The 12,289-nt window shown below is 35.9% G+C and overlaps 3 protein-coding genes across 3 annotated transcripts; all 3 read left to right on the top strand.

Moving 5' to 3' along the window:
* Window positions 1–4,806: 4,806 nt before the first annotated feature.
* LOC148694461 (non-specific lipid-transfer protein 2-like) lies at window positions 4,807–5,372 on the top strand. The gene has a single exon (XM_088699634.1). The coding sequence runs from the start codon at window positions 4,899–4,901 to the stop codon at window positions 5,184–5,186; it is 288 nt and encodes a 95-aa protein (XP_088555760.1). The 5' UTR covers window positions 4,807–4,898; the 3' UTR covers window positions 5,187–5,372.
* Window positions 5,373–6,618: 1,246 nt separating this feature from the next.
* Window positions 6,619–8,046, top strand: LOC148694460 (protein TONSOKU-like). The gene is made up of 2 exons (XM_088699633.1): window positions 6,619–6,933; window positions 7,413–8,046. Exons 1-2 carry the CDS (start codon window positions 6,661–6,663, stop codon window positions 7,506–7,508), a joined length of 369 nt encoding a protein of 122 aa, XP_088555759.1. The 5' UTR covers window positions 6,619–6,660; the 3' UTR covers window positions 7,509–8,046.
* A 642-nt stretch (window positions 8,047–8,688) lies between these two features.
* LOC137739580 (non-specific lipid-transfer protein 2) lies at window positions 8,689–9,257 on the top strand. Its single transcript, XM_068479201.2, has one exon. The coding sequence runs from the start codon at window positions 8,774–8,776 to the stop codon at window positions 9,065–9,067; it is 294 nt and encodes a 97-aa protein (XP_068335302.1). The 5' UTR covers window positions 8,689–8,773; the 3' UTR covers window positions 9,068–9,257.
* Window positions 9,258–12,289: the final 3,032 nt, after the last annotated feature.

The following is a 12,289-nucleotide window of genomic DNA, read 5'->3' as shown; positions in this document are numbered from 1 at the left end:
ATACGACATGATTGGATGGACGGTGGATTTGCTTCCGAGTAAAGTCCAAAAAACAGTCTCTTTTCTTTTCTTTCTTGCTTCTTATAGGCAGTTGAAATTGTACTGGGTGTGAACAATATGTACGCGATTTGATGGTACTCTGTTTAATAAATTATAGAACCTAATAATTATCCTACATTCTTTATTTTAAACTTATTATGGAGTGTGACTTGAATGCTACGTATCATGCAGTGTTACGAGTGTTTTAGTCGTTAGATTTGATTTCTACAATTGTTTTAGCGATTTATTCCCGTATCATTGAATACTTCGTTTCCTTGTTATGAATGTTAGGTGGAGGACTTTTCTATGCTAATCATATATATAGTATACTTTCTGTTGACTTTTTATTGGGTGGAAAATTTTGGTATTCGACTCAGTATTTTGTAAATCCACTTTCTCGAGATAATGCTAAGTTGTTTTCGGCTCAGACGCACCAACTTTTTCTATACTTGGTGTCCCAATCAATCATCTCATAATCATACAGTTGGGAAATATTCCTTCTCCATTGCGCAAAAATATTTAGTGATCCAATTAATTCCGCAAAAATATAGTTAGGAAACATTTCGTTCTCCCTTGTCATATTTAGTGATTTAGTCTAATCCGTTAAATCATCAAAATTTAGAAGCCTTTTAAAATATAGAGCATTTCTATTAATATAGAGAGTGTCTACTTCAGTCTCGCAACTTCGTATTGGGATATAGAAATACTACTCTTCACTTATACGTGAAAAATTTTAAGATTAAATTTCGTCGATGATGAATCCGACGCCGACAGCAACACAATGCCAAAAGAGAAGTAAACAAAGTTCAAAAGCTTTATCCACGATAAAGATCAGTTTGACGTTTTCGTTTCAAGGGATAATCATGTGACACGGTTTTGTCTGGTGTTTTAAAGAATCGAATTCGCAGCGATTTAAGGACTCTTTTTTTACTAGTCTACATTTTCCTTTGCAATTTCCATGACTCATCATCTCTTCTTGTGGAATATAGTCCCCATATTACCAGTGGGATTCACTTATTCAATGCAAGGTGGGGACCCCATGACTAGTTTCGAAAATTGGTGGAAACGCATGATGCAATGCAATTGAAGGATCAAAGTGTGAATATGTACAAGTTCTTGAAACTATTTTGTTATCAATTTTAATGGTAGGGCTTAGAGCTGGTTTGGTATTGTTGTGCTTTGAAAAAAAAATTGTTTCTACTGTTTTGTGAGAATAAGCAGCTGTGAAATAAAGCAGCAGAGTGTTTGGTAAACTTCTTTGTAAAAGTGCTTTTGAAAAAAAAAAAAAAAGCAGTGTTATAGTGTTTGGTAAACTTTTATGTAAAACAGATGTGAAAAAAAGCCGGTTTTTCAAAGCTGGATTTTGCAGCTTCTTGTTTTTGGCTTTTTTTTTCATCCAAAACTGTGAAAAAAAACTGAAGCTGAATGTTTACCAAACACAAAAACAGCTCCCAGCTTTTTTTGATACCAGCTTTTTTCAAAATCACCTCAGTACCAAACCAGGCCTTAGCATACGTTTACTTAATGTAATTATCATTTAATGGTCAATTATTGTTAGGATGCTATTAAGCTCTTACCATGTCATGATTTGTGATATGAGTTTATTGGTCCATGTGTAATAATTGTTAGGAAGTTAGTTCGAATCTTTAGCCTGTAACAGTTTATACATTTTGCTTATGTTGAAGATATTGAGTTGTATTTTGGTTCTTGAGTAATAGCAATTGTTCTTGTGTAATTTTATAAATTTCTACTAAATTTTCGGGTTTATCGTTAGATATTTAGAGGTCAAATAATAATAATTGTACACATGTTACAAAATTTGGATGATCTTTTTACAATTAGTTTGACACAGATACGTGAGCGCAACCAAATTTACTAGAACGAATGTTATCTCAACTACAATGAGCTCAAATTTTTCTCCACAATTAGTTTTAAGGTATAATATCACTTATTATGTCATTTGTATTCTATACGAAATCTAACTTTACTTCCATAGTCTATTCTGTCTCACATTGAGAGAATCGTGTAGTTTAATAATAGAGAGCTACTTGGGGTTTCTCAATGAAGGAATTTGGGTTAATTTTTTGCATGAGTTTTTTGCTCTCTTTTTTGTGCTAAGGTGATTCTTATGGTTTCATGTCTTCTTTTTTTTGTCAGTTATGGTTTCATGGAGAACCCGTACTATGTCAACAAACTAATGCATTTTTCATTTCAGTTGACAGAATAGACACGAAGTATTTTTATTTTATTTTTAGATTTTTAGTCAAAATGGTTTTTGAAATTAACAAAAGTTTCTTCACTGAAAATCATTTTAGTCATTATAAAAAATCTGTCAATATTCACGTCAAGTGAAGAGGTTAGTTTGACCAAAATATCCCTAAAAGGTGGTCATGTGGTCGTTCACGTTACAATTTAATGACGATATTGACAATTTTTTCACAAAATGACCAAAATAATTTATAAGGGACAAATTCACAGACTAATTCTATTAATTTTCATTGTCAGACACCAAAATGAGGAGTTATGTCATGGACTAAAAAGTGGTCATGTGACCGTTCACGTGACAATTTAACGACGATAACGACATATTTTCACGAAATGACCAAAATAATTTATAGTGGACAAACTCACATACTAATTCTATTAATTTTCATTGTCAGTTATCAAAATGAGGAGTTATACCAATTTCAGAGATAATTTTTAACAAAAAGCCTTTAATTTTTTAAAATTTATTTACTATTAAAGAGAAGATGAAGGATTCAACACTAGTATGAGAAAAGTAAGATGAAATATGAGTATAAGAGAGAAAAGATAGACAAAACAAAATATAAAAATTATGTGTAGAGTTCAAGCATGGTAGACAAAAAAGTTACAGCGTTTCGGAAAAAAAAAGCTTAAGAGAAATGCAAACTGCGTGCGTCTTACATCAATAGCAAAAACAAAAATGTAAAAAGTAGCCAAGACAAGAGTCTTTTCCATCCACCACGGCATTGCCGACTATATATATAGACACACACACACAGACACACACCAAAAACAAAAATGGAAATAGTAGTCATGACAAAAGTCTCATGACAAAAGTCTTTTCCATCCACCACGGCGTTGCCTACTATATATATATATACACCAAAAACAAAAATGGAAAAGGTAGCCATGACAAGAGTCTTTCCCATCCACCACAGCATTGCCTACTATATATACACACACTAGCGTTCATGTACACGCTCACGCGCATGCATAAAACATTTTTTGAATCACAACGTGTTACGCGCAACCTATATATTTTATATGTATTTATATGCATGAATTGACAAAAGGAAAGTCAAATATTTGAAGTAAATGAATAATCTTAGATCATGCTAGAAAAAAAAAAACCCCTCACAATCCAATCAAATCAGCCGAATTCACATAATAAAATTGGTCTTTCCTACGTCACCAGCCCCAACACCAGAAAAATATTTGAAGAACATTATGCTACAAAATTCCAGCCCTCAGGACCTACATCACCAGCCCTAACGCCAGAAAAATTCGTGACCCTTATAAACGGAACTACGGAAGGGTAAATGCTTTTAGAGAACTGAGCTGTAATTTCTTTGCGGTTTTTCTACCGTGCATGAGGCGCTATTATGATCATATATAGTGCCCTGTCTACCCTAATGATATGATGTTGGCTGCTATCAACTCATGAGGTTAGACAGCTGAGACTTGATCATATTAAAGGCTTTGTTTGTGTCACATCATTTGTGTGTGTGTAAAATACGGTCAATTATATTTCGACCCATTTATTTAATAATTTCGAGCAACGGTTTAATCAACATGCTACAAAATTCTTCTTCATTTTGAGTTGTGTTACCTTTAATCTCGTCCAAAATTGTGATCTTAACAAGATTGGACTAAGATTGTAATGGATGAAGAACATTAGACTATCAAACTCTAGAAGCTCAATAGTAGAACAACATAATATTTTTTCGGCCTCGGCTTCATGTTTTAAATTGTTTTATACACTTCACAAAGTCTCACTCTACGCCTTCATATATGCTTTAACGTTATACTTTCTTTAATAATATTGCTTTATTGTCATTTTTTATGCATTTAGATATCACTACTTTAATGGATTTTGATATGACAATGAATTAGGACAACTTTGGGTCAATTCTCCAGATAAAAAAAATGTAATTATGACCGTTGGAGTCTTTATCACTTGGTGTGAAATTAAGATGGACTTGAGCTTGTTCTTTCATATTCCTGGACATCATTTGGTCAACAAGTCAATTCTGCTCCAAAATCATCTCCGATAATCAATAGGAATTTGGGTTTTTTTTAATTCTTTTTTTTTTTAATGCTAGGATGATTCTTGTGGTTTCAGGTCTCAAATGTGAAAACGAGTTGAAAAGATCAAGGAGAACCCGTACTATGTCAACAAAACCAACGTATCCTTCAATCCAGTTGAGAGAATAGACAAAGTATTTTTACTTTATTTTTGGATTTTTAGCCAATTTAAATGATTTTTGAAACTAGCATAAGTCCTCGTTTTAGCCCTTGACATTGATAATCGATAAAATTTTGATCTCTGAATTTGTCTCTCGTAAATTATTTTCATATTCTATGAAAAAATTGTTAATATTCTCGTCAAGTAGAAGAGTTGGTTGGCAAAAATATCTTTGTGAAGGTGGTCACATAGTAGTTTGGGAAAAGTAGCCGTAACATGAGTCTTTCCCACCCACCACGCGTTGCCTACTCGCTCCTATAAATACGCACCGAGGGTACTTGCCCAAGTGCACCACATACAGTTCTGTCTTCTCTCTCTCTCTCTCTCTCACTCTCTCTCTCTCTCTCTCTAAATCCACTTTACTAAGACGATGAAGCTGTCATCGCGCAGTTTGGTGTTGTGTTTGGCGGTGGCAGTGGTGCTTTGCGAAGTGGCTGGGACGGCGGAGGCAGTGACATGCAGTCCGGTGGAGTTGAGCCCATGCTTGGGGCCAATAAGGTCAGGGTCAGCCCCTTCAGGCACTTGCTGCCAGAAGCTGAGGGAGCAGAGGCCTTGCCTCTGCGGCTACATCAAGAACCCAGCCCTCAGGACATACGTCACCAGCCCCAACGCCAGAAAACTTGCTTCTGCTTGCGGCGTTCCGACCCCTCAATGCTAAATACCATCACTGATCTTCTAAGATCGTGAAGAAATCTTAGTTATATTGCAATAAATATGGATGATGAACTCATTGTCATTGTTCATGTGTAGCTACCATGGTACCGACTATCAGTCATTGTTCTATGATGAGAAAAACAATGGTACTCTCAAGTATCAATTAATGAAAATAACTTTTTGATGATAACTTGTGAAAATGTGTGGTTTATAAGTTTTTAAATGTTTGCATCTATAGCAAATGCTGGATTTAGCTTACTATATCTCACGTTCAAATTCTCTTTTCTTCTAGTATAAATTAAGGTACTAATCGTTTGTATTGAAAAAACGTTCGCATCCCCCATTTTATTTATTTATTTATTTTTCATTTAACATTAGACATATGTAATAATTATAACTTGGCATGATAATCAACCACAATCCCCAAATTCATGAACTTTGGATCTACGCGTGCAAGAGCTTGCTGATATTTAAAACCTCTTTGGTATCTTGCTTAGTGTTGGGGTTTTTGGGTAAGATATTGCCATGATGGGTACTCAGTACTTAATGGAGTGCGCAAAATTCTATGGAAATGGATCATCTCCAGATCCCTTCCTCCTAGTACATCAAATCAAGGGATCTGGACTTTTGAAATTTAATCAAACGGCTACAAATAGCGGTCCACTTTAAAAGTTATAACAACTTCAACCGTTGGATCAAAATTTCAAATATTGGGATCCCTTGATTTTCTGGATTAGGAGCAATCCTTTCCCAATTCTATCAAATGATGTATTTGATTTTTACAGAAGCAATACTGGAGAATCAAATTCAAGACCCTTAAAAATAAGGGTAAATATTCTTAACGAACTGAGCAGCAATTTCTTTGTGATCTTTCTGCCGAGGTATTATTATGATTATATAGGGCCCTTTCTGCCCTAATGGTATGTTGTTGGCCTCTACAAACTCATGAGGTTAGAATTTATGAGTTCCAGCTAGGACTTTGATCATATTAAATTATTAATTAATGGGTTGTGTTTGTGTCGCATCATTAGTGTTTGTGTGTGTAAAATATAGTCAATTGTATTCGACCCATTTATTTAATCATTTCGAGCAATATGTTTACTCAAACATGCTAACATTATATTCACAATAATATATGATATTCAGTTAAAACATCGATAATACCATTGATATTCGATTGCAATATTAGTATATTACCGTTCACGTCGAGAATTTTCGCCTGCCAATGGTCCATTTGTTCATTTTTGCAGTTTCCTTTTTGGGCAGTAGCCCTTCCGATCCAATATACCAAAACAATAAAAAAAATCTGGCCCGGCCCACATAGATTTTGTTTTGGCGGGAGTTGTGCCATCCATCTGAAATTTCCAATTCCAAAAGCCAAAACGTTAGAATCTCACATATATATTTATATATATATACACTCAAACACACATACATTCCGATCTTTCGGAATCCCTCCGACGAAATAGAGAAACGAAATGCCTCGGGAGCACGCGCAGCTGACGGCGGCGAAGAAGTCATACGGGAATGCGAAGGCGGTGGGGAACCACGAGGAGGAGGCCCGGTGGGCAAACGCAATCGGCGACATGTTGAAGAAGAGAGGGGAGTACGTGGCGGCCCTCCAGTGGCTCCGAATCGACTACGATGTCTCTGTCAAGTACTTGACCCAAAAGCATTGCCTCCCCACCTGTCAGTCCCTCGGCGAGCTCTATCTTCGCCTCGAGTGCTTCAAAGAGGCTCTTATTTATCAGGTATTTTCTCGATTGGGTTCGATTCGTGTGAATTTCAATTCGATTGGAGTCCTTTTTTCCCTGGGAATTTATGTTTATTTTGGTATTAAGAATGTATTGGCAATGGGAAAGTTTTCTGGTTGGTCGCTGAGAAATTTGGGGAAGACTCGGGTGAATCAGTATCCCACTTCTTAATTTGATTAAAAAATGTTGAGCTGAGTGGAGATGTTTTGTTAGTGAGAAAATGTATCTGTTTGGTTAGTGAGAAAATGCATGAAGGTGAAAGGGATGATGACCCATTGATCTGGTTAGTACCTATAATTGCTGAGTTCAAGTTTTTCGGTTTGTTGTTTGGGATTTTCATATGGTTCTGTCCTCTGTGTAGTCTTAACAAGGGAATTAAATTCTTTAGCGTCTCTTTTTGTTTATGATGGAATCGTTGTGTGATTTGTTCTTTTGGAGAAGAAAAAATTTTGAGACTTCACCTCTTTTTGTTGCAGAAAAAACATTTACAGCTCGCTGAGGACGAAAATAATCTTGTTGAGCAGCAAAGGGCCAATACCCAACTAGGTCGTACCTACCATGAAATGTTTTGAAGGTCTATTGATGAACATTGCTCGATTCAGAATGCCAAAAAGTATTTCAAGTCCGCTATGAAGCTTGCACAGATGATCAAGGAGAACCCACCTTGTAATAATTCTTTCGTTGAGGAATATATTGATGCCCATAACAATATAGGAATGCTTGAATTTGATCTTGACAATTGGGAAGAGGCTCGGAAAGTCTTAACTAAAGGATTAGAGATTTGTGACGAAGAGGAGGTAATGGAAGACGATGCTGGGCGCAGCAGGCTCCATCACAACCTTGGAAACGTTTACATAAAGCTGAGGATGTGGGATAATGCTCGAGAACACATTGAGAAGGACATTATGATATGTAAAAGAAAGCAATGCACCAGTTTTCCTAGTATTATAATGTACATGATTAGTAGTTTTCCAAACCAGAACCAGCTTGTTTTCAGACTTAATAGAGTCAATGCTAGAGGGATTGAGTTAAAAACTGTGTTTCCAGCCCCTTTAATTTTCGCATTCAGTAATTCTCATTAAGAACCTTACAGATAGTACTTGATCACAATGCACATTTTATTTCCATTCAAGTTTCCCTTGTTCACTTTTATAAACTGCTGCTTTTAGTTTTAACATTGTCATCGCAATTCACATGGTGCGTGATATCTTGATATGATTTTTAGATATTATTTTATTCGTTTGAAAAGTTTAGCAGTCCTAAGTAATACTGCGTGTCCTAATGGTTCTCAGGGAGTTCACTACCGAGAGAAAAAAAACAAAAAAACATCCAAACCTGTTGAGAGAATAGATCAAGGAGAACCCGTACTATGTCAACAAAACTAACGTATCTTTCAATCCAGCTGAGAGAATAGACATAAAGTATTAGAATAGACATAAAGTATTTTTACTTTATTTTTGGCTTTTTAGCCAATTAAAAAAATTTCTGAAACCGGCATAAGTCCTCATTTTAGCCCCTGACACTGAAATCGATAAAATTTTAGTCTCTGAATTTGTCTCTCGTAAATTATTTTCATTATTTTGTTAAAAAATTGTCAATATTCTCGTCAAATTGAGGAGTTGGTTGGCAAAAATATATTTATGAAGGTGGTCACGTAGTCGTTTTAATGAAGTAGCTGTAACATAAGTCTTTGCCACCCACCACCGCGTTGCCTACTCCCTCCTATAAATACGCACCGAGGGAACTTGCCCAAGTGCACCACACACACACACTCTCTCTCTCTCTCTCTCTCTCTCTCTCTCTCTCTCTCTCTCTATAAATCTACTTTACTAAGACGATGAAGTTGTCATCGCGCAGTTTGGTGTTGTGTTTGGTGGTGGCGGTGGCGGTGGTGCTTTGCGAAGTGGCGGGGACGACGGAGGCAGTGACATGCAGTCCGGTGGAGTTGAGCCCATGCACGGGGCCAATAAGATCAGGGTCAGCCCCTTCAGGCACTTGCTGCCAGAAGCTGAGGGAGCAGAGGCCTTGCCTCTGCGGGTACCTTAAGAACCCAGCCCTCAGGACATACGTCACCAGCCCCAACGCCAGAAAACTTGCTTCTGCTTGCGGCGTTCCCATCCCTCAATGCTAAATACCCTCACTGATCTTCTGAGATCGTGAAGAAATCTTAGTTATATTGTAATAAATATGGATGATGAACTCATTGTCATTGTTCATGTGCAGCTACCATGGTACCGACTATCAGTCATTATTCTATGATGAGAAAAAAAAAAAGGGGTACTCTCAAGTATCAATTAATAAAAATAACTATTTGATGATAACTTGTGAAAATGTGTTGTTTATAAGTTTTTAAATGTTTGCATCTATAGCAAATGCTGGATTTAGCTCACTATATCTCAGGTTCAAGTTCTCTTTTCTTCTAGTATAAATTAAGGTACTAATCGTTTGTATTGAAAAAACGTTCGCATCCACCAATTTATTTATTTATTTTTCATTTAACAGTAGACATATGTAATAATTATAACTTGGCATTATAATCAACCACAATCTCCAAATTCATGAACTTTGGATCTGAGCGTGCAAGAGCTTGTTGATATTTAAAACCTTTTTGGTATCTTGCTTAGTGTTGGGGTTTTTGGGTAAGATATTGCCATGACGGGTACTCAGCATTTAATGGAGTGCGCACAATTCTATGGAAAGATATCATCTTCAGATCCATTCCTCCTAGTACATCAAATCAAGGGATCCGAACTTTTGAAATTTGATCAAACAGCTACAAATAGCGGTCCACTTTAAAAGTTATAATAACTTTAACCGTTGGATCAAAATTTCAAAGGTCAGGATCCCTTGATTTTGTGGATTAGGAGCAAGGGATCCGGAGATGATCCCTTTCCCAACTCTATCAAATGATGTATTTGATTTTTATAGAAGCAATACTGGAGAATCAAATTCAAGACCCTTAAAAACAAAGGTAAATATTCTTAACGAACTTAGCGGCAATTTCTTTGCGGTCTTTCTGCCGAGGCACTATTATAATTATATAGGGCCCTTTCTACCCTAATGATATGATGTTGGCCTCTACCAACTCATGAGGTTAGAATTGATGAGTTCAAGCTAGGACTTTGATCATATTAAATTATTAATTAACGGGTTGTGTTTGTGTCGCATCATTTGTGTTTGTGTGTGTAAAATATAGTCAATTATATTTGACCCATTTATTTAATCATTTCCAGCAATGTGTTTACTCAAACATGCCACCAAATTCTCATTCCTTTTGACTTGTGTTGCCTTCAGTCCCGTCCAAATTATCATCCTAAAAAGATTGGACTGGGATTGTAATGGGATCACGATCCTCTCCTAATCTAAGGATGAGGATCTTTATGACCAAGGGATGTAGATCGTTGGATGAAAATCCAACGGTTATAATTATTATAACTTTAAAGGGATCCCTCTGTTTGTAGCCGTTGGATGAAAATCCAACGGCCCACATCCCTTGATCATGAGGATCCTCATCCTTACATTAGGAGAGGATCCTAGTCCATTGTAATGGATGAAGAACATTGTACTATCCAACTCTAGAAGCTCACTAGTACAACACCCTAATATTTTTTTTCCGGCTTCATTTTTGTTATCCTCTTTATACTCTACACAAAATCTCACTTTACACCTTTATAAATTATAAATGTTATAATTTTTTTGTTCAATAATATTGCTTTATTATCAAATTTTAATAAATTTTGATGGAATTGGGTTGTTGGAGTCTTTTAATAATATTGCTTTATTGGTTTATTAGGACCGTTGGAGTCCTTATCACTTGGTGTGAAATTAAAATGGGTTTTGGGTTTCAAAAAAAAAAAAAAAATTAAAATGGGTTTTCAGCTTGTTCTTTCATATTTCTGAACATCATTTGGTTGACGAGTCAAATCTTTTCGTAAAATCATTTCCAATAATCAATAGATACATTTAAACTTACCATCAACAAATATTAAACAAGATTTCCTTTCCTGAGTAAAAAAATATATTATTAAATCATAATATGCCCTTTAAATTGTAGCCTCGTAGGTTGTCGTTTGGCTATCGCTCATGTTTTGTTTTCATAAGTCTACATGCATCACACTTAGTAAAATAATATTAAATATGAAAACATGGTGGTGTAGTCGGTTATCACGCTAGTCTCACACACTAGAGGTCCCCGGTTCGAACCTGGGCTCAGACATCCATTTTAGTTTTTACTTCTAATTTGTCTCTATTTGTCAACCAATAGATTTTGTTAGACTTATGTAATAATTATAACTTGGCATGATAATCAACCACAATCCCCAAATTCATGAACTTTGGATCTGAGCGTGCAAGAGCTTGATGATATTTAAAACCTTTTTGGTATCTTGCTTAGTGTTGGGGTTTTTGGGTAAGATATTGCCATGACGAGTACTCAATACTTAATGGAGTGCGCACAATTCTATGAAAAGAGATCATCTCCAGATCCCTTCCTCCTAGTACATCAAATCAAGGGATCCGGATTTTTGAAATTTGATCAAACAGCTACAAATAGCGGTTCACTTTAAAAGTTATAATAACTTTAGTCGTTTGATCAAAATTTCAAAGGTCGTGATCCCTTGATTTTGTGGATTAGGAGGAAGGGATCCGGAGAGGATCCCTTTCCCAATTCTATCAAATGATGTATTTCGTTTTTATAGAAGCAATACTGGAGATCAAATTCAAGAACCTTAAAAACAAAGGTAAATATTCTTAACGAACTGAGCTGCAATTTCTTTGCGGTCTTTCTGCCAAGGCACTATTATGATTATATAGGGCCCTTTCTGCTCTAATGATATGATGTTGGCCTCTACCAACTCATAAGGTTAGAATTGATGAGTTCAAGCTAGGACTTGATCATATTAAAATATTACGGCTAAATAGCCAAAATGGTCCCTGAGATTTGCATAACACATCACTTGGTCCCTGAGATTTCAAATCAATAGAAGTGGTTCATGAGATTGTCCACCATCCATCATTTTGGTCCTTCCGTTAAGTGTCCCGGAAGTTTGGGCAATTTTCAAAGCTTTGTAACTCAATCGTTTCTTAACCAAATTTGACCCATAATATATCAAAATGAAGATAGAAAAGTTTAGAATAAGAATATACCTATTTGGAAGCCAATGGTTGCTGGAGATGGCTGGAAAATAGCCTCAAAGTTGGCTGGTCCGAGGGAGAACTGGAAAACTCGCTGGAAACTGGGTAAATTTTAAACGTTCATAACTTCTTCAATACTCAACAAAATCAAGTGATTCAAAAACAAAAATCATACTTCTCGACAAGACAAAGAGAATGGTACCTTTTTTTATGGCTAAAT

This window comes from Pyrus communis, chromosome 9 (assembly GCF_041283825.1).
Source record: "Pyrus communis isolate YQ-2024b chromosome 9, ASM4128382v1, whole genome shotgun sequence".
Classification (NCBI taxonomy): Eukaryota; Viridiplantae; Streptophyta; class Magnoliopsida; order Rosales; family Rosaceae; genus Pyrus; species Pyrus communis.
This window is presented reverse-complemented; position numbering and strand designations above follow the sequence as displayed.